We start from the raw sequence: 22,722 nt of genomic DNA on the forward strand, positions 1-22,722 counted from the left end.
ATTCCCAAATGACTGAAGACAGGCAGTGTTGAAAACAGACAGAATTGGCTTCTGGGTGCACATGTCACTGTCTTTCTCTCTGTTACAAATCAACTTGTTTTCCAGAAACATGATTTGGAAGGATAGTCTCTTAGTTCCATGTATCTTGGATGTGTCTTTTATAATCTTGTTTTTAAATTTTATTGTGAGCTGCTTTGGGATTTTCTTAATGAAAGGCCGGGCATAAATTCAACAATAAATAAAAATAAAATAAATAAATGTATCTTGTAGTCTAGATTTCTTGAAGCATGCCTACTGGGTAGGGAGGGTGTGCAATATTTCTAGTTTCCACTCTGAGCTTGCTCTAGCATACTTAACTTTGTGATACTAAGTATATTTGTCTGGAAGCAAGTCTCAATTAAATCAATGAAACAAAGAGTTCCCTTTACATCCCTTGCACGGGTCTATAAAATAAATGCTGAGATGCACATTTGAGATGCACATTTACCATCTCAGTATTTCCAATCAGGAAATACTTACGGGAGATCAGCAGAATGCAGCTGACACACTGCAAAGTGGTTTTGTTCTGAGTATTATTCTGTACATATGCAAAGTGTCCACTGTCATTCTTTGAGTGAGTTCACATCTTACAATGGACAGTGAACACAACTGACAAATTAACCCTTTATACTTTACACTTGCAGATCATATGCCACCTAATGACGCAGCAGGGAAGTAACTTGCCTAGGGAGCAAGAGGTTGCTGGTTCGAATACCTATATCAGGCAGTAGCGATATAGGAACATAGGAACATAGGAAACTGCCATATACTGAGGCAGACTATTGGTCTATCTAGCTCATTATTGTCTTCATAGACTGGCAGCAGCTTCTCCAAGGTTGCAGGCAGGAATCTCTCTCAGCCCTATCTTGGAGAAGCCAGGGAGGGAACTTGAAACCTTCTGCTCTTCCCAGAGCAGCTCCACCCCCTGAGGGGAATATATTGCAGTGTTCACACATCAAGTCTCCCATTCATATGCAACCAGGGCAGACCCTGCTTAGCTATGGGGACAAGGAAGATGCTGAAAGTCATCATCTCATACTGCATGGGAGATGGCAATGGTAACCCCCCCCCCGTATTCTACCAAAGAAAACCACAGGGCTCTGTGGTCACCAGGAGTCAACACTGACTCGATGGCACAATTTTACAACTTAACTTTACTTGCAGATCATGTTCTTTGAAGTGCAACTGCACACAATATTTTCAGAACAGAACATCTTAAATGAGATGGCATATTTTTAGTGTGCTTCCACTTGTAGGTGAATTCACATTAATTGTATACAGTACCACCATATAATATATTCACACTAATTGCATATCTCCAAAAAACCATACTTTACAGATAAAATGGCCATGCGAAACACAGTATACCTTTACAACTCTCTTGTAAGTAATAGGGCCATTCCTCACAGCCCACAAGAAATAATGATTCTACCCATATAGAAACAATTTAGCACTTGTCAAATGTGCTGTCTCAAATGTCTACTCTTTGAAAAAGAGATGGGAAAATATATGGGGCAGAGGTGCTTCCACCAGTAGATGCATAATGGTTAAATAACTTTGGCTTGTTCTCTTTTTTTATGTGTAATGCTTTAGGTTCTGGCATGGGTTGCTGCTCTGCATTTCTTTCTGGTGGTCTCAAAAGGTTTTCCTTGTGAATGAGCACATCTTACGCCTCATTTGCCATGGACAATTCAGGCACAGCACTCTAAACATGAGTGTTGGATGTGCCATTACATACCCAACAGCAAGCATGTTCAAGGAATGCTGTGCATCATTGTGGAGATGTGAATATTGTGCATCATTGTGGAGATGTGGGGGCAGAAACTATTATTTAAAGTGCATTTTTTCTTCAGTTCAACACAGATATGCAGAGAATTTCACACAATGAATAGGCCAGGTATCTTTGGGTGGTCCCATTTGGCTACCCTACTGGTCAGTACAGGACCACCCACTTTACTCTGAGAGGGAATGATTAAGCTAGAATAATGTAGCTTCCTGGTGTGCAAAGAGAATGGATTATTTTCTCACACTTGTAAACTTCACTTACTCTTTCCCTGTACAAGGTAAATATGGTTCAAAATGCAGTCTCTTGCCAGCTATATAATGGAACTCAACCATCAGAGTTTGCACATCAAGTCATGATTCACCTTTGCAAAACAGATTGTAGGCTTTGGCACAAGGAGAATATAGCAAACAGTGCAAAACTACCTATTATGTGGAATGTTTGTCATCTTCTGAGGTGTTTATGCCCTGGTTTCTATGGTCTTCATTTCCTAATTGGGTTGTTTTTGTGATGGCATACCTTTCCATATCATCTGTGACCTCCACATGGATATGGATTATAATTTGTGCAATTTGTTATTATTTGTAAATCACTTCCAGCTTTCGAACTGGAAAAAGATAGAATTAAATCAAGCTGCTACTAGACTAACTGAAGACGCACTGGTAGAGGAACTTTCTATGGGGCCTCTGCTCATAGCCTGGTTGTCATAAGAACAGCCCTGCTGGATTAGGCCCAGGGCCCATCTAGTCCAGCATCCTTTCACACAGTGGCCCACTAGATGCCCCTGAGAAGCCCACAGGCAAGAGGTGAGGGCATGCCTGCTTTTATTCTCCGGCAACTGGTATTTAGAGGCATCTTGCCTCTGAGGCTGGAGGTGGCCTATAGCCACCAGACTAGTAGCCATTGATAGACCTGTTCTCCATGAATTTGTCTAAGCTTCTTTTGAAGCCATCCAATGTCATTTGGGGAACTTTATTCCATGTTAAATTTGAATTCAGTCTTCCATCTCCATAATGTCAAGTACTTTATGTTGGCTGCATTGTGAAACTGCTCCTTCGGCTGCTCCTCTTCTTTTATTCTTTTCACGGATACCTTCCCAAAAAGGATTGCACTGGGTCTTCCCAAAGAACTGCTTATTTTGCAACATTCAAATGCCAAAGGGAGATTTTTTCCCAGTGCTTTTTTTAAAAAAAGGTGTTTGTTTTTTTAAAAAAAAATTCATATGACAATTTAAAAAGATCAGAAGCATAAAGCTTGTACATAACAGAAATACTATGTATTCACTTCTACTATGAATTTTCTGCCTAGGCAGAAACATTGGAAGCAGCAGGCTGAATTTGGTTGCACCCAATCCTGTTCCCTACAAAACTGCTGAACAGCAAATTTGCCACTTATTTGCCGGGGGTATGTACTGTTGCTGCATGTGCTCAGAAGGGCTGAGGCTCTTGTGAGGAATTACTCACGTGTCACACCACTACACAGGTAATTGGATTTGGCTAGGCTCACCAAGCCCATTCAGAGTGAAAGCAGGAAGCATTGCCCTCACTTTTAAGGGATGTAAATTCTCCTCCTGTTCAAAGCCCTCTTCCATAATAAATTCCTATAGAGGAACATTTTTGCAGCTTGTGAAAAGTAACCTCCCATTCTGGCTCAACCTAAAGCTGTGATCTTCACTGTTTTTCAAGTGGGGGCCACTTTGGCAAAAACAAAAAAAACCCCAAAACATCAGTGTGAGAACCATTTCCCACTGTGCTACAGCACACAGTCCTGCAATTTTCTCTGTGCTGGGAGGGCCTTTAAGAGAGACAGAACCTTCTCTTAAGAGCTCTAAGCGAAAAACACTGGGAAAGGCGACACTTCCCAGCACTCTGCACACATCTTCCAAGACGGTGCAGAGGATCAAGAGGGCTCCGTTTTCAGTAAAGGAGCCTCCTGGCACTAGACAAAGCACAGCACTGTGGGAATGGTCATCTCTGCATTGTGCCAGAGGGACTGTGAAAAGCACTGAGCTTTGGCCAAAGATTCATTCAGGCCCAATAAACAGTCAGGGAGCCCCACTCAGGGTTGAGGAGGGCTGCCATTGGCCCCTGGGCCTTACAATGAAGATCACTATATGAACAAACTGTGCAGTCAGGAAGAGGCTCCACAAATTCCTTTTTCTGTCATGCCATGTACAATTTAACTGAGAAACTTGATTTTTCTTTGCTGCATTGCTTTTGAATTAAGGCACGTCAGAGGAAAAACTCCAAAGAAGAGCAAAATATGTTATGAGTGGATTGTGAAAACCTTTATAATCAATTAGTCAAAGTCCTAATGAGTTGATATCAATAGGATTTGATTGATATTGTAGCACAGCAGTCAACTTACATCGAGGAGGAGGAGGAGGAGGAGGAGGAGGTGGAGGAGAGAGGTCAAGAGAATTCACCTGGCTTTATAGTTTAGCTGATTTCCAACAAACTTTATTGAATGTAAATAACAAAACAAAAAAGTGAGTCATTCTGTGTAGAGAGTCACATGCATCGTTTTATGGAATGATATGGAATATATAAGATCACTTTTGCTGTACATAGCTTTAAATATAATAAACCTGTTATAAGCTTTATAAAAAGTTTACTGTATGCAACTGACCTCCAAACATTTCTGATTTCTGATTTATAAGTAGACCTATATTATAAGTAAACCATATTTTAAAAAAGCTGTATAAATAATCTGTTGTGTTTTTTTTAAAAAAAACCCAAGACTAACAAAAATACTAAAAACAGACTGGCACTTCCACAATTGTGTCCAGGTTCCAGAAATTCAGCTACCTTAAAAAAAAAAAAAAAAAAGCCTAGATGAATTTTTATACCAGTTCTAAAGTGACACTATGACACCTAATTCCATGAACATTCAGACCACACTTGTATGTCTTATATCCATGCTGCCACAACAATACTGAGTGACAATGGTTCCTAAAATATGTTCAAGGATCTCACAATGAGATCTTATTATCAACGTCTGTCCTGAGCCGTTTGTGGCTTCATACATGGGTTACTGGTAAACTGCAACCATAAAATTCAGATCAGTGACTTCCAAAATGGGGATCTATTGGAGACATGCACCCTATGGATTAGGAAGATGTTGGCAGTTGGCATGTGTTCAACCCTGCTGATAATGCAAATGGCCGCTACGCATGCACAGAGGCCCTGTGGATGCTGGCATCACACAGGGGCAGCCTGGAGATACCCTGCCGGCATGCAATCATAGCTGGGGGAGCTATGAATTACAGAAGTGGCGGCAAGCAGAGGAGGAGCAGGTATGGACCTGCTCTCCTCCGTGTTAAAGGGGCTGTGTAAGCCCTCTGTTGTACAGGGACTGTGCGGCAATTCAGACGCCAAATTGCATTCCGAGCACACCCCTACTTTGAGGCCAGCAGGGTCCCAGTGTAGACATAACCATTACCCTTGTTTTGCACTGTGAAAGAATGGAACCATTTCAACAATTTTGTAATTGATTTTGTTATATTGATTATGATAAATTGTTGTGAAATGGTTGCCTTTAGAAGAAGAAGAAATTGTTATTTTGCCTAGCTACTGAGCACCCAGAGAGTAATTTGGGTTCGGCACCAGGAAGTGAGAAAACAGACACTTTTTGTAGGAACTTCAGAAGTTCTTATCCTCCAAGAGATTTAAAGGGCCAACCTGGAAGACAACACTTAAGATACTGGGCAAGCAGAAACTTAAGCTACTCCACTTTTGATTGGTCAAAATCATGGACGGAGGAGTGATTTAAGCCAGAATGAGGCAGAGGAAGCAAGAAGAGGAAGAGTCAAGATAGAGAATGCTAAATAAGAGGCAGCTGGGGGGGAAAGCAAGGGGCCAGGAGAGAAAGAAGCAACACAGATGAGCAGGAAAGAACTGCTTGGTTTTAACCCTAGCTGAGGTATGATATCTGTAGGTATAGGTTTAGGATATGTATTCCTCTGGTGTTATTTTAATATTCCTTTTGTTCTTATGGTTTAATGCAAAAGAAGTTTTAGCAAAAAAATTTTTCCACAAAATCTGTTTATTGATTTTTGTCACTAGAGGGCAGTTCATAAGGTAGAATCCAAACTAAGACCTCCATGAATGGAAAGTGTTCTGCTCATGCAGAGGGGAGAGGCTATTTTTGCCTATCCCCCTTTCCCTCTGCCTCCTCCTGTATGCCCCCCACATATGTCCCTGAGGGTCCAAGTACAAGTGCCATTAATCAGCCAAGTTATACAAGAATGCTCAAAGTTTGAAGTGACAGAGGGCTGCGTGACAGAGGAAGCAAGGGGGCAGCATGGGCTGGGGGAGAAAATACTTCCACTTGGTGATGGCAGTAGAGGCCATAAGAAGGGTGGAACAAAAGGGGGGTCAAGGAAATCACAATGGAAGCTTCTGTTTAGTAGAGATGTGCATGGAACCGGCTCCCTTCGAGCCGATGGTGGGGTGTGGGTGGCTTTAAGGATGGGGGAGGGTGCACTTACCACTACCCCTGCTGCGCTTCCTCCTTCTGCGCTCTGTGTTGAAATAGTTCAGCGGGGCAGCAGCATACCTCCTTGCTGGCCCGTTGTAGTCATGACTGGGAGTGCTGTGCGCGCATGCGTGCATCGTGGGTGCATGAACACATTGTGTGCATGTGCAACATGCACATGCCCACAACACGCGCATGTGTGCACAGCACTTCTGGTCACGAAAACAACAGGGTGGCAAGGAGGTAGGCTGCTGCCCTGCCGAACTATTGCTGCACAGTGCTGGAGGTGGAAGTATGGCAGTGGGCGGGGGGGGGGGAATGCACCTGCCCCTATACTTAAAGCCATCCCCACCCCCACGTTAGAACTGGTTTGGGGTTTCCAAACCTGTTTGGTGTTCTAAGAATAGAATGCCAAAGAGGTTCGTGCACATCCCTACTGTTTAGACTGTGACAAGCATGAAACAGTTTGCTTGAGCCTGGATAAATATGCACAACTGTACCATGTTTTCGCTTGCTGAACAAAGCCTTTCCCAAAAGGCCTTGTGTGAGGAGATACCAGTGAGACCTGCTTTTCATTTTGCAACCAGCGGGGCTGGAGAGATGGGGAAACTGGATTTCTTTGTGTGGATAATCATGGTTAACCATGGTTAACTCAACCCATGGTTTGCAACCCTACTTTGAATGATGTTTTCACATCTGTGTGAACAATTCTGAATAACTGTCTAGTTATTTAAGATGGAACACTTAAAGCATGGTTAAGGACAACAAATCAAGGTTAAGCATTATGTCTGCATAAGGGCAGGGTAAGGGGGTATTCAGTGTTCACTGGGTGGGCTCTCAGTTTTAAAAAAGCTTGAAATAAGTAATTTGTGTTAAAATAGGACAAGGGTTCATTTTCCAGTAAAAATCATCATCATTATAGAAAGAGCAGGGCTTGATAGAAAGACTCAAAAACCAAATTATGCATTCAAGTATGTCTTGGTTGTAAGACACTGCTTGAAGTTCAGCTGAACACAATATAAGAATAGTTCACCAGAAGTTCACACATTGGCATGCATGTCTTAGAAGATTTGCTGAAAACTGGAGGACATATTTATAGTACTGGATGAGATTTATACATTATGAGTGGGATGCTCTTCCATTTAGGGATGAATGGGTGGGAAATTTTATCCTGAGTAAGAAAGCAAATCATTTTCATATTCCCATGGTGTATGCTCCCATTCAAGCCCTTTAATTTGGCAGTGTAAGATATCCATAATATATATTTTAAAGGTTCTTCTTTAGAACTGCGCACTTGGTAATTTAAGCAAGAGGTTCCAGGGAATGTGGTCAAGGCAAAGGTTTTTTTGTTTTTTTAAAATGTTCTGTAATTTCAAAGTAGATTTATATGCAGCTCCACAAGTCATCTGCCCCAATGGAAACCAAGGGCACAAACTTGCCAAACTTAAGCATGTGTAAGTCCCATGGACTTCAATGGGAGAAGAATATGAGCATGTGCTTAGTTCTCCCTTTGAAAACATTAAGACTCCACATTGCTGGATCATGCCCAATGTTATCCATCAAGATAATGTGTGAACCTCAAACAGTTTGGAATGATTATGACAGAGATGTGATGTTGGAGCGTCCACCTGGGGGTGCAATAATTTTCTGAGCAGTGCGTCTTGCAACATGGTCATCTGCTTGAGAGCCTAGAAGAAGAGACACATAACAGAATGTCAATAAAGAAGTAAATTAAGCAATGTAGTCAATAATACACCCTATGGACAAACTGCACAAAATGTGAAGCCTGGTATTAGGGCCAACAGGCTCGTATTTAAATGAGCAAATGGAAACTGGATTGGGACTCTGAGGGAGAAGACCCCACACCGCACAGTCCTAATCCTGAAGCACCCCCTACCACATTGATTATTTGCCAAGTGGGAGGGGGAATCATTCACTGGTGCCAATGGAAGCAGTTTCCAACTTATTAAATAGTGTGCACAGGCAGATCAAAACAATGAAGCTAGGATTAAAATCCTCTGCTCATGGTCCCAATCTATAAGGCCCCAATCCAGCTGCTATTTACCCAGTTTTTTAAAAAGTCAGTTAATCCTAATAACAGGCTTAACATCACATTTCATTGGGCCCATTCTCTTAACCTTTTAAAAATTATGAATAATTTTTCAGACAGGAGAAACAATTTTAACAAATATACATTAAGACAGGAGTTCTCAAACTTGGGTCCCCAGAATTTCTTAGACCAACTCCCATAATTCCCAGCCACAATGGCCAAAGGGATTATGAGAGTGAAGTCCAACAACATCTGGGGAGCCAAGTTTAAGAAGCCCTACATATTAAGACAAAGAGGTCATTCACACAGTCAAACATTGACTGTGTGAACGACCTCTTTGTCTTAATGTGTAGGGCTTCTTAAACTTGGGTCTCCAGATGTTGTTGGACTTCACTCTCATAATCCCTTTGGCCATTGTGGAGTGGTGTGTGCTCCCAATTTTTGGTTGTGTGGAAACAAGGTAGGAGGAAAACCTGGGTAGAAGTGATTGTGTGGAAGGAAGGTAGGAGGAAAACTTGGGTAGCTTTTCCTCCTACCTTGCTTCCACACAATCAATGCTACCCAGGTTCTCCTCTTACCTCGCTTCCATACAACCAAAACTGGGAGCACACACAGCTCCCAAAGCCAGGTAGAACATAGTGAAACTCTTCTCACAATGAGTGAAAAGGGTTTCCTTGAGGTCCGAGGGGAGTGTGGGTTTTCCTGGCCCTCCCCACAGATGATCCTTTACTGTTCCCTGGGCAGGTGGATTGCCCACCTAGCTGAGCAGTGGCTCTCCTGTGGGCCACCCATGCCTCACAGCTCTGGGGGTTGGGCGCAGGGAAGCGCCCCTGCATGGCACACACACACCCCTGGAGCCCAGTAATGCACCACGTGAGTGCATAGTGTATTTCTGGGAGCCCTCTTCCCCCCTTCCCTCCCCCTGAGTGGGCCTGCTGTGGTTGCAAGCAGCCATGGCCAACACACTATTATTTAACCCAGTTAAATAATTTAACCCAGTAGGGTGCTCTCACCTCAAACCTGGGTTAGGCGGTGGGCTACCTAAGAGGGCTCACCGCCTGGCTACTAGCAGGAGCTGTGTGGCTCCCAGCAGTTCTCACAAGCAGCAAAAACCGGGCTGAGCTTCCCTAGCCCAGTTTTTGCTGCTCATGAGAAAAGCTACAGTTTTGGATTGTGTGAATGACCTCAAAGAAACAAAAATTAATAAAATGGGGTGATGCCTGAGCTGTTTATATAATTCAACATACAGTCTGATAAAAAGAGCGGGTTTGATATTTTAATGCTGACAAACAATATGAAGTAGATTCAGCTTAGAACTGTTTTTTTGTGGCACTCAGCTCTATTATTTTTACCCGATAAAGTAGCATGCATTATTTTGCCTAGTACAATTGGAATTGGAACCTTTGAAACAGAACCATAATATTCTGTTAAAAAGGAATGATAAAATATACTGGCTGATATGATGAAGAAAATTACTCAAAGCAGTCCCATTGAAATCAAAAGGACAAATTAGGCAATGCTTAACTTGTCCTTTTAATTTCAATGGGACTACTTAGAGTAATTTTCTTCATCATGTCAGCCAATAAATTTTCCAACTTTGTATGAGAAAATGATGAACTGAAAACACAGGGTACGTTCCAGCCAAAGTTGCTTAAAAAAAAAGAAAGGTTGAGTTAATACTAATGAAGCCACCTAATCACACAGCGGGAAAATGCTTGACGAATAAGCAGAAGGTTGCCGGTTCAAATCCCTGCTGGTACTATATTGGGCAGCAGCGATATAGGAAAATGCTGAAAGACATCATCTCATACTGTGCGTGAGGAGGCAATGGTAAACCCCTCCTGTATTCTACCAAAGAAAACCACAGGGCTCTGTGGGCGCCAAGAGTCAGAATCAACATGACAGCACACTTTACCTTTACCTTTAATTCTAATGAATGAGATTTATGCTTATGCTTACATTCCCCGATTAAAATTAATGAGATTTGGAAGTACTTAGCTGGCCTGAACCATTCCCAAAGGTATTTCTGAACACCTCTTAATAGCTAGGCATTTAGCATTAATACCACATTTAAAAATCTCTGGAGTGTCATGCTTGAATTGAAAGAAAATTAAAATGTTACCCCAAAGAATGACAGTATCCTTAAGTAAATAAGAGCAAACATTGTCAAATTAATTCTAGTGGCTGGCATACAGAGCAAGGATGCGAGATTGCAGCCTAACAGAACTTCTCAACTAACTGCAGTGCAGGAGGGATGTGGCCATTTTTGATGCCCTCCCTTCCCCAGGAAGGCCTCTCTGCCACCCAAAAATATGTCCCTGGGTTGCACAGCACTTGGTGCAGCTAGTTAGGAAGTTCTGTTAGGTTGCTCTCTTGTAGGGATGTGTGAACCGGCTCAATCTTGAGCTGATTCAAGGGCTCGATCTCCCTCCGGGCCAGCTGGGAAAATGGTTTTGTGTACATCCCTAATTTTCTTGCTGCACTGGTAATCCTTGCTCTGTATGTCAGCCAGGAATGATAGTGATTTATTTATTTTTAATGGAAAGAGGTATTTGGTGCCTTCTGTGATCAATGAGAACAGATTGGGGCACTTGCTCAGCTGCTTCCCTAATCCACACTGACTTTCAAGAGTTTCCTCCTTGGTTCCAGCTCAGCACTGTACTCTTGGGCTACAGACCCTGCACTGTACAGCCCTGGCCTACGCCTTATTTCCACTCATTCCAATTGAGGAGTGCTGGTCTTGCAGGAACAAGCATGGATTGTTCCCTTTGCTAAGCAGGGTCCACCTTGTTTGCACTTGGATGGAATACTACATTTGTGTGCTATAAGCTATTCCCCTTAGGGGCAGGGGCCATAGATGGCATTTGTGTGCTATAAGCTATTCCCTTTAGGGGCAGGGGCCATAGATGGCAGTCATACCATAGCCAGTCATTGTAGACCAGGGTTCCCAACCTGTGGTGCTTCAAATAATAGCAATAATTTCATGAACTCTAGCAAGGGTTTCCAACCTCTGGGACTCCAGATATCACTGAACTACAGCTCCCACCATCCCCAACCATAACACACTGGACATTGGCCAGTTGTAGTTCAGCAACATCTGGAGTCCTACAGGTTGGGAACCACTGTTGAGCTAAAATGGGCCAATGGTCTGACTCGATACAAGGCAGCTTCCTACGTTCCTATGACATCCTCTGGAAAAGGCAAGGCCTTCTTCTCCTCCACTCTTAACTGTCACACCATAGCTATAGCCAACTGCAGTTTTCCACATGCACTGCACTGCATTTAGTACTAAGGAGGAATAAATGGAGGAATTCCTATGTGCCGTTTTCCACCTTCACTGCACTGCACTGTGTTTATCCCTATGGAGGGTACTTCCCACATCTGGCAAACCCAAATGGGGAAGGGGAGTAAACCTGCTCTCATTTGGTACAAAGCAACTACCACATGGATGTGATTTCTGGCAGCAGCAACAATGTAAACAAAATGTTTAAATTAGGCAAGTGAGGGACAAAGGAAAATTGAGCGAAGCAATTTCCTGTCTGTGTCGGCTGCACCTGGGACTCTCCCTGAATCAATAGAAAGTTGCAATTATGAAATGTGAGTTGTCATCCAAAACCATGAATACAAATATCAGTGTCTATACTCCAGACAGGAGCCATGGGGTTACATCCAGGGTTCCCTTGCTTCAGAGGAAGCCCCTCTCAGAGGAAGGGGATCTTTGGATGTAACCTACAGAGTTGCACACAAGTGCTAAACCACATACTAACCCATATGATCCACACAACTTACTTATATGATTTGGCCCTGAAGAATACTGGGGAAAGGGGCTCACCAGCAAAAAGGCCACCATAGCACATAGGATCTAGACACTTCTGTAGGCACCCTTAGGATGTGGTTGCCAAAATGTTTGCACCGTGATTAATAAAATGAGAATAATAAATCTACGGCTAAACAACCAGGCAAAATGTAATGGATTCAGTCCTAGAAATGTAGCCACTAATGCCATTTTCTTTGGTGTTATTTATTTACTTATAACATTTTTATACTGCCTGTAACAGGCACTGTTATAAATGGTTGTAACAGCACTCCTATAATCCCTGCATTTTCATGCAGCTGTCAATTCTCTAAAGCCGGAATGAACTCTTTCACCCCTTGGGATCACAAGGGCTTCAGGTGAAGTGAAGCCAATGCCAGATGAAGCTCATGATAGCACTCGGACATGGCTGGCGTGTCAACAAAATATGTGCTTCCTCTGGGACAGTATTTGTTCTTATGATGCACTCCAACTTGCTGTTTACTTTATACAACTTCTTGGCTCAACTTACCTGACAGGCTGAAGCCTGACTGATGTAAGTTACGGACTGGAGGCACGGGTATTTTGCCAGAACAGGGAGCTATTCTTGAGGTAGGAGTTGGGGCCACAGCTTTAGCAGTTACTATGACATCATGAACTGGTCCATCATAAAGCCCCCGAGGAACGCCATGGATCTCTGCAAGCTAGTAAACAGTAAGAAGAGGATGAAGAGGAATCACAGCTGAGCAGATATTTGCCCGGCTTCCTTGGGTCATGTCCATCAGCAAATGTCTTAGGAATGTCACTAGAAACAATAGCGGACATGATCCGCAGCCCTCCAGCACTGGAAGGAGGGCTCTGAGTCTGCAAGCAGCCTTCAGTGCCCCTATGCTGAAGGCTGCTTTGTGCAGCAGACTGGGCAGGGTTGGGGAGGGGAGGGGAAGCAATTTTTTTTGTTTGTTTGCATATTTCCCATCCTCCAAAGGTAGAGAGCCACTGACAGCAGAGTAGGCAATACTGACAAAGATGGACTCTGAATAAGGCAACTCTCTGTTAAGCAGCTTTCATGCTCCTCTCTGTGAGCATGTGTGTGCGTGAACATACATGCAAGTGGAGTCCTTAAAAGAGCCAAAAAAGTTACAGATAAATAACTAAATCAAATTCTGTCATAATATTATCAATTCAATTTCTATGTTACCCTTCAATATAAATAGTTTCAGGCAGTTCAAAATAAGGAGAAAAATTTAACTATGTAAACCAAACAGTAAAATGATGATAAAACATTAAAAACACTTTTTAAAAATTAATTATAAATTATTATATTATTTCATATGGCAGCCAATTTTCTCAGGAAAACCACGGAATGTGTCATTCAGAATATGTAGAGAAGGCTTTGGGCTTGTGAAGATATGATGTCACAAGAGAACCAAAAGAAGTGGCTTGCATTGTAAAAGAGCATTTTGGTTTCACTGTTTAACTTTTGGACAATTATATACCCAAAGGCTGCCGCAAAAGGTATGTGGTATTGCCAGTAGTTATACCAAGTACCTTTTGTGGCAGCCTTTGTGTATGTTTTCAGTCACCTTAATGGGCACAGCGGGGAAATGCTTGACTAACCAGCAGAAGGTTAGCAGTTCGAATCCCCGCTGGTACTATATTGGGCAGCAGTGCTATAGGACGATGCTGAAAGGCAGTGGTAAACCCCTCCTGTATTCTACCAAAGAAAACCACAGGTCTGTGTGGGCGCCAGGAGTTGAAATCAACTTGACGGCACACTTTACCTTTATTGCCAGTAGTTGGGATTTGCTACAGACATTGAGCTGCTTCACACAAGCAGTGTGAAGTGCCGGGAGGTGGTTTGTGGGGAAAGCAACTTTGACCGCTCTCCCCGCAGACGATCATGTACCAGCCGCTGGGTGGGCAGATCACCCTCCCAGATGAGTGGCAGCTGGACTCCGGCACTCCCGCGCCTCACCACATCTCGCCCAGAAGCTCTAGGGGTCGGGTGAAGGAAAGTGCCACCATGCAGGTTCCCACCATCCCGGATCCCCAATAATGCACCACGAGTGCACGGTGCATTCCTGAGATACCCCCCCCGTCTCTCCCCCCCCCCCGAGTGTGCCTGCCACTGCTGTGAGCAGCCGTGGCTGACACACAATAAATTGAACGAGGTTAATAGAGAAATTTAAAGGGGTGGCTCCGTAAGCGGGCTTGCCATGGGTTTTCATGACCAGCATAAACTGGGCTGTGCTCCCTTAGCCCAGTTTTTGCTGGTCGTGAGAATAGCTTCATTGACTCAGTTCTTTATACAGGGCATGCTTCTCTATTCAAATGTACCTATATCCTGGCTTGGAGTTGGAGTCACAGTTTGTCTGTCTGCTCCTTACCTGTTGCCTTAAATTCAAAATGAGAGGTTCTCTCTCTCTCTCTGCATAAGAGACTGTTGGTCTCTATATTGTTTTCCTAGCCTATGCTTAGTTCGCAATAAATATCAAACTCTTGTTTCTCAGTTGAAGTTGGCTTTTTGTTCAATTACTTATAGAGGAGAAGTAATTATTCTGCAATACCAGTGACAATACTTGCTTTCCAGGAAGCTCTTGCTAGACAAGGGAGCAAGGAAGAGAGCACAGATACCAGACTAAGTGCCCAGAGTATCAAATGCACTGCCCAAATGAATTACCATCACAAGCAATCAGTGACTACCCGATTTGGGGCCCAATTACGAGTGAGCGAGCAGTCTATAAACTCAGCATAAGTGGGTGTGTATACTTCCAGAGCACAGCATTCCTGGGATGATTAAACATGACATTGTGAGTTTCTTCTTTCAAACATAACATAGACACAGTTTGATTGGTAGCAAATAGCCCGCAGGATTTTTCAGCATTTCAGCTGCAAGCAACCAGGAATAGAAGTGGCTTCCCCCTCTCCCAGCCTGACTCCTCCCAGTCCATGTAAAAATAAGAAAAGGCCAAGGAGGGAGAGAAATCCAAAGCTAGTATTATTTATGCAAAGCTGTCAATTAGTAATACACACAAAATAAAACAATCACGGCTATTTTCCAGGCCATCTCTGCAAATGAGTGTCTCTGGGAGGCAATGTCTAGGCCGCTTTACCTCTCTGGTGGTGGTCCTTTCTTTCTTTCTTTCTTTGGTAACTGCTGCCTGGTGATGAGCTTACTTTTATTGTATTTTGACTGTTGTATTTTAAATTCAAATGAAAGTGAATTCAAATGGGGAAAAGGCAAGATACATAATAACTCTAAATCAATTTTAAAATAACATTTATGTACGGATTAAGGAGTCCCCTGTAGCATCCTGATTTTCCTGTGCTAATTGCTCCATGCATGGGAATCCCCCATCACCAACCCTCCCTCTCCCATCAGAAGCCTTCTCACACACAGAAGGCTGTGCTTGCAGGCAGACCAAGTGAGCCCAATGGTGCATATAATGGTGTGGAGCTGAGAGCCAGTTGGGCTGTTTCCAATCACTTACACAAGCCACCAACTGGCTCTTGCTGATGGCAGAGCTGGACACAGAAGAGGTCATGGTTCCATTTCCAGGTGAGTTGCTCAGCTGCATGCCAAGTGTGCAGTGCTGCCATGTGCCACATCCCAGCCCTCCCAGTAAGGAGCATTCAAACCCTGCTAACTGGGCAATGTGATGGCTCTCGGATTTAGCAGGGGGAGAGCAATTGTCTCTATTCAGCCCAGCAGAACCCCCACCCCCCACACTGGCTGTGGCTGGTGTCTCCTTTTGTGGTTCTTTCTTGATTATGAGCCCCTGTGGACAAAGAAACAGCTCTTCGTTCTTTTCCCTCCTTAAGCCACTTTGTGCACTCGTGTGTTGAAAAGTGGCATATAAATATGCTACATAACAGTGGCCCAAATGGCGTGCAGCATGATGAAAGCATAATGCCGAGCCTGTAGACTCAGAATGCAGCCCCGACACTGGTCAGAGCAGGGGAAACTGTCTGCACAACCGCCGGTTCTGACCAGCGTCAGGACTGCATTCCGAGTCTGCAGCAGCCCCAGGGCACAGCATCATAGAGGTGCAATGCTGTGCATCATGTCAGCGATTAATAATAGATAATAATGGCCCACATGTTGCACAGCCATAGGAGGTCAGGCACTGTGCCCTCACAGAGAGTCTGCAATGTACCTATGGCAAAGGCTGGTTCCACAGCTGAGCACAGGCTGATGGGGGTTGGGAAAGCGCAACCTTCCGGGAGATATTTCCACATGCCTAAAGGATGTTTGGAAGGAGAGAGAAACAAAAATCCCTCCCCCTAGCTGCAGAGCAATCCTTTGCCACAGGTACACTGCAGCCTCTCTGTGAGGGCACAGTCCTTCTCTCGCTCTCCTGCGGTTGCACAACATGTGGGCCAATAAACATAAATGGCACCACTTCTGCAGGCAGAGGCTTTCTGCTGGCCTGCATGGGCAAGTTGCCATATTCCCAAATCTGCCCTAATCAAGCCTGTCTGCTCCTATAAAGCACTTGATGCTCCTCCTAATATACATGCTTATTGTGAAAAGCTGATTGTAATTATAGCAGTAATGCAATTGCTTATACACTTCTATAGCTACATTAATCATATGCCAGATCTGAAGGCTTCTCCAAATGGCTCTCTTTTGGGGACAATGGGAATGAGCTCTAAGAAGGTGGCCACTTGGTTGGAGCACGTAACTGCATTCTTGGCATCCCTGAGCTCTGGTCTCATGATGGATGAACATCTGCCATCCACCTGCCTATAAACAAGGACCTTGTTCCCTGTGTTGGGGATCCAAAGGGGACCAGATGCTGTTGCCCACATTGCTTCCTCTTGGACACAGGACACTGTGTACTCTACTGCTTAACTACTCTAGCCTGACTTTCTCAGTGGCTTATGAGGGGACAATCTCATGGTATATTCCTTATATAATGGCTCTGTATGTAGTTTTAAATTACATTTAAATCAGGTCAAATTCTGATGAGAGATACTAAGCAACATGATTTGTTTACAGTTGATCTGATGATGGCCAACTAGGAAATCTTCAGAACACACTATAAGAATACCAGGTTCTCACATCCTTTAGCTCAAAACAGATGTTTAGGATTCTGAAATATTAGACTCTTAAAAAGAGGATGTTGCATACAGTGACTGGCATACTGTGCAATGTTACAAACCATGCATATTTCCAAAAACTGTATTGCTGAGCAACTTGGGCCACGGTAGCCCTGCAAGAATGCAACATGAGAAGCTGTGCATAATGTTGCATGGTACATCAGTCAGTCTATGCAATGTTGAAATGTTTCTGAAGCAAGGCTGTGTCTCACTGAACTAAATCAGAGAAATCACGGATTGTCATGGTGAGTGGATGCAGAAGCTCATACTTGGGGATGCATATCATCCTAGATCTGCTTGTACAGATCTAGGGCAGTATATGACCCATTGACTCCAAATTAATCTGACTGGATTTCTTTGATGTGTCTCTCCTCTGGCCAAGTTTCAGGACAGCTGAACCAGTTTTACTGAGCTGTTCTGGATTTGTCTTCACAAATAAGCAAAATATAATGTTAGTGCAAATAATAAGCTTTGATGATGGAAAGGATACTATGAGGTCTTTCCCCTGACCAGCCCTACCCAGATGGGGCAGTGCTACCCCAGGTAGGGCTGGTTGTGAAAACCACCAGGATTGGGACTGATCCTGGTGCTCCTCTGCCAGGTAACTTGGGTTTTCTACCTGGGCTAAATGTGACGTACCTACCTCACCGCCTGGTCATGTGTACACTCCGGCTGCCAGCAGCCCACGCTTCCATAGAACCAGATGGAAGGAGTGCCCAACAGCGGGGAACTCCCCCAATGCACCATGCAACTTACGCAGTGCATTGTGGGATGCGAGTGGACACAGTCTGCTTTTGCCCCCTCACCACTCCAGCATTGCTCGCATACTGTTCATGAGTGCTTCTGCATGGAACGAGTGATTCTGGAGCAGCAAGGATTGTGTGGAGGAAGGTAGGCTGTGTCCTGGCTTCCCTCAGCCACACTGAAAATGGTCGTGTGAATGACCTTTTTTGATTTACAAATGATTTAGAACATTCTTACTTGAGGGGAGAATGCAACACAAGTAAGCCATTTTTCATAGCAGGCCTGTGTTTCCCATAATATCTGCCCTTCACTGGAAATACGTTCCACTGAAGTCAAGCGAAATTGATTTAGGATGAGTAAACAGGCATAATAAAAGTTGTATCATGGGCCCGAGACAATTTCTTACAGGAGTAAAATCCAGCTTCAATACACAATCCCCCCTATTTGTGAGGGACCATTTAGAGATTGATGAGAGTCCTACAGTAATCTAGAGCTGAAATTTTCTCATGCAGGTAATTGGACACTTTACATGCATAGAAAAACTCCATACAAAAATTCATATACCCAGTTTTCACTTCCAGCAATCAGCTAAAGCCTATTTTCCAAAATGCAGACATTATCAAATCTACTATTAGATACCTCCGATTTCACTGTTTATGAAAATGTTAGGTGAAGGAAGGAAGGAAGGAAGGAAGGAAGGAAGGAAGGAAGGAAGGAAGGAAGGAAAAGGAAGGAAGGAATTCTACAAACACACTCTTCTATATTTGTACAAATTAAAGTAAAGCTTCCTGAAGGAACATGTGGGCCTAAGGTTCTTGTGGGCCCCATTTACATGTCAGAACATGCAGATTGGATGTTCAAACAGGTAATCTGATATTAGAAAACTTTCTTTGAATGTGTGCAAAGACAGACTGGTAAATAGCTAACCTGGAACTTAGTTTAAACTTAGTCCTTCAGTAATATATAGTGGATCCAATGACCATGGTCAGTTATTCCCAATCCTGCAACATATTTTTCCAGTCTCATATGTCATTTGCAGTTATCTCTGTGTGTATCCAAGAGTTAATCAGAAATGTAAGAGTTAATTAGAAATGGTTTTCAAGAAAAAGAAATCTCTCTCACCCTGTTTCTTGCTTTTATTCTTTTGTAAACAAAATCAGGAAATGTCTTTCGAGGAACAAAACGGCCAGCGCCCTGGGTAACAAAGAGGTTTCCATCTTCCAGCACAACCTTCCCTTGGCTTATAACCACAGTAGGGACACCATGGCATTCCGTTCCTTCGAATATATTGTACTCCACATTCTGGCAAAACCAAACACAAAGACTCAATCAGTTTCAGGCTCAAAAAGGTAAAGACCCTCATATGTAGTCAACATGAGTTCAGTGGAAAATGTGCAGAAACACCAGTGATTGTGCACACTCAAGAAGGGTGCTGAAAATGTGGGCCTCAGTAGAGAATGGTGGACATTTCCAGGTCAATGTGCATTGTTTCCCAAGTGACAAGGAAGAATCTGCCCAGCCTGAGGGTGTACATAGCAAATTGCATATATTACCTCAGGTTGGCCAACCTCAGGTTCTCCAGTTGTGATTGGGCTACATCTCCCATAATCCCTGGCTACTGGCCATTGTGGCTGGGGGTGATGGGAGTCATAGTCCAACAACAGATATGTAGCCACCAGCTGGATGTTCCTGCATTAGCTGGCCAATTTGTGTAGCGACTATGATGATTGTCAGATTCATGTATGATGTTCCAAGCGTACACTACATATATTACTTGCTTAATGTATGAATGGCTCTCATTCATTCACATTCTCCAGGATTGCTGAGCAGGCTTCTGTACTTTTAAACAGCTACTTGACAGGCAATAATTCAGCATGTGAAGCTCTTTCTTTCATGGAGAAAAAGAAATAGGGAAGGCTTCACCTACTAAATCATGCCTGTCAACCATCTCCAAAAGACATAGGAGTACTGCAAGAAAGAAATCACATGGTACACCTGCTTCTATTGCTTGGATGTAAAGCTTCCAATGGGCTGAAAAAGTAGCTAGGTCAAATGCTCTCTGCCTTGAAATCTCTCTGTTCTTCAGAGGATTCTGTCCCTTTCTGTTCAGACATCCTGCTTGCTCATGTCTCCAAATGTTTTCTATAACAATGGTAATAATAGCAGATTCACTTTCAGTTGCTATCAAAAGCAGGATTCATCTCCTACTGAGATTTAATTTTTGATACAAAGGATGACTGGCTCTACAGACTGGCCCAAAGGTGCCTCTTGTTCTGAAGCCAAGCAGATCTGGAGCTTGCCAATGCCTGGATGGGAGGCTCTCTGGGAACCCTGATGCTTCACAGATCTCTGTGGATCAACGGTGGGATTTTTTAAAGCACAGCATAGAAATAAACAGAGACATCATATCTGGATCACATCCTATCATAAGTATTAGCCTAACTTTAGAAATGATGAAACTTCTTATTTAGTGAAAAGAAACCAAGTTGCTTTCTTTCTTTCTTTTTCTCTCTTTTACCAAGTTGTGAGTCTTCGCAGAGATAATCTTTGTGGCTTTAGGATTCCAAACAACCAAATCAGCATCTGAGCCTACAGCAATCCGTCCCTTCCTGGGATAAAAATTGAAAATCTTTGCAGAATTTGTACTAGTCACTGCTACAAATTCATTTTCATCCATCTTCCCCGTTGCCTGGAAATCAGAGGGAAAAGAGAGAAGAGAATTCAAAAATAGTAAGCTATGAGAATCTGCAAAAAAGCAAACTCAAATTCTCAGTCTAAAGTTCATGCAATTTCTTCATGCAAAGAGATCACAGAGTCTCTTGACACATTCTGTAATCAAATCACAAATACATAATTCTTCTTTCCACGTACCTTTTTTAGTTTGCACTATAGTTTGTAAATAGCTTGTCATTATCACTGAAAAACTGAGATTTGGTTCTGGACATCAGATACAATGGAAAAGGCTGCTAGTTTCATGACCTGCCTATGGGCTTCCCAGAAGTTTTTGACTGGCCACTGTTGGGCAGGCCTCTTCTTATGGTCTTGCACAACATTCCAATTGTCTATATCCAATATCTGAGTACTGCTCAGAAAAACCTAGCATTGAATCATATCACATATAATTTGTATACATTTATTTTAGTAAGGAACTTTTATGCAGCCTTCAGTCTTTAAAACAGAAAGGAAAAACTCCTCCCAGGGAGTGTAACAAATCTTGTAAAACAGATAAAAACAATAAAATCACAGATAAACAATAAAAAGAGCAGGAGAGCACCAGCATAAAATCATAGCAGCAGCGTAAAAAGCCAGAGGTTGCCTGGCTATAGTTATCAATTCTCCAGTAACCTCTAGAGATTAGACGAGTCCCATGTGTCATATGTGGAGCTGCCTTTTAGACTGTTCAGAAGCTTACATTAGTCTGTAACAGAGCTGCAAGATTGCTAACTGGGTCTGGTTGCTGAGAACACTTTTCATTTATATTTAAAGAGTGTAATTGGCTTTTGGTCCATTTCCAAAGATAATTCAAAGAGATGATCTTTATGACTTAGAGTCAGGGTATGTGAAGGAACATCTTTCCTCTTATCAACTTGCCTGAATGCTGTGATCATCTTCAGAGACCTATTCTGGGATGTTCCAGCCATCTGAGGTAAAGTGGCTGACAAAGGGACAGGGGGCCTTCCCGGTTGTGGCACCGGAGCTATAGAAAGCTCTCCTCTAGGAGACTTAGCTGGCACCCACAATGGTGTCTGATCTTGTGGTAGCAAGAATGACAACTGTCCCCTTTGCTAAGCAGGGTCAGCCCTGGTTTGCATTTAAATGGGGAACTACATGTGAGCACTGTTAGGTGTTTCCTTTAGGGGATGGGGCTGCTCTGGGAAGAGCACCTGCATGCTTGCATGCAGAAGGTTGCAAGTTCCCTCCCTGACAACTCCAAAATAGGGCTGAGAGAGACTCCTGCCTCAACCCTTGGAGAAGTTGCTGCCAGTCTATGCAGACAATACTGAGCTAGATGGACCAATGGGAAGGAGACCACTTCCTATGTGCCTATGTCTTTTTGGTGTCAGTTGGAGACTTTTTAAAAAAAAATTGTCCTGGCTTTTATTATCTATCCATCCATCATATTTATATACCCCCTGATATATACATCTCTAGGCGGTGTACACAATTCGAGTCACAATATAAAAACAAAAACAATTAAAACACTTTCTCAGAATAAAACAATTTAAAACAGTTCACAGAGTAAAACAATAAAAATAATTTCACAGAATAAAATGATTAAAACATTTATAATTAATTTAAATTAAAAGCCTGAGAAAACAGGTGTGTCTTAAAGGTCTTTTAAAAATCAGAGATGGAGAAGCTCTTATTTTAACAGGGAGTGCATCCCAAAGCCCTGGGGCAGCCACAGAGAAGGCCCAGCTCTGAGACGCCACTAACCATAATCGGACCTCCCCAGATGATCATTTATTTATTTGTTTGTTTGTTTATTTAATTTCTATTCCACCCTATCTGAAGATTCTGGGCAGTGTCCAACAGACAGCAGAGTTCATGTCAAAGAAGGCGGTCTCTTAAGTACCCTAGACCTAAGCAGGGCTTTATAGGTAATGACCAGTAGAGATGTGCACGAACGGAGGTTTGCGCACTGGTTTGGTACTGCAGGGAGGGGAGCAGTGTGTGGGATCTTTAAATAAGAGGAGATCAGGTCCTTACCTGCTTTCCTCTGCGGCATGCAGC

At 43.1% G+C, this 22,722-nt stretch overlaps 1 protein-coding gene across 2 annotated transcripts in view; it reads right to left on the bottom strand.

Moving 5' to 3' along the window:
* Window positions 1-4,259: 4,259 nt before the first annotated feature.
* DPYSL4 (dihydropyrimidinase like 4) overlaps window positions 4,260-22,722 on the bottom strand; it is a 53,750-nt gene continuing 35,287 nt past the window's right edge. For both annotated transcript variants that reach the window (XM_053310301.1, XM_053310302.1), the window contains exons 11-14: window positions 20,507-20,677; window positions 19,111-19,290; window positions 12,674-12,845; window positions 4,260-7,986 (exon numbers count right to left, since the gene is read on the bottom strand). In XM_053310301.1, the coding sequence (XP_053166276.1) occupies window positions 7,895-7,986; window positions 12,674-12,845; window positions 19,111-19,290; window positions 20,507-20,677 (615 nt within the window). In that variant the 3' untranslated portion in view covers window positions 4,260-7,894. The remainder of the gene's footprint in view (window positions 7,987-12,673; window positions 12,846-19,110; window positions 19,291-20,506; window positions 20,678-22,722) is intronic.

The sequence above is a fragment of the Hemicordylus capensis genome, chromosome 3 (assembly GCF_027244095.1).
Source record: "Hemicordylus capensis ecotype Gifberg chromosome 3, rHemCap1.1.pri, whole genome shotgun sequence".
Taxonomy (NCBI): domain Eukaryota; kingdom Metazoa; phylum Chordata; class Lepidosauria; order Squamata; family Cordylidae; genus Hemicordylus; species Hemicordylus capensis.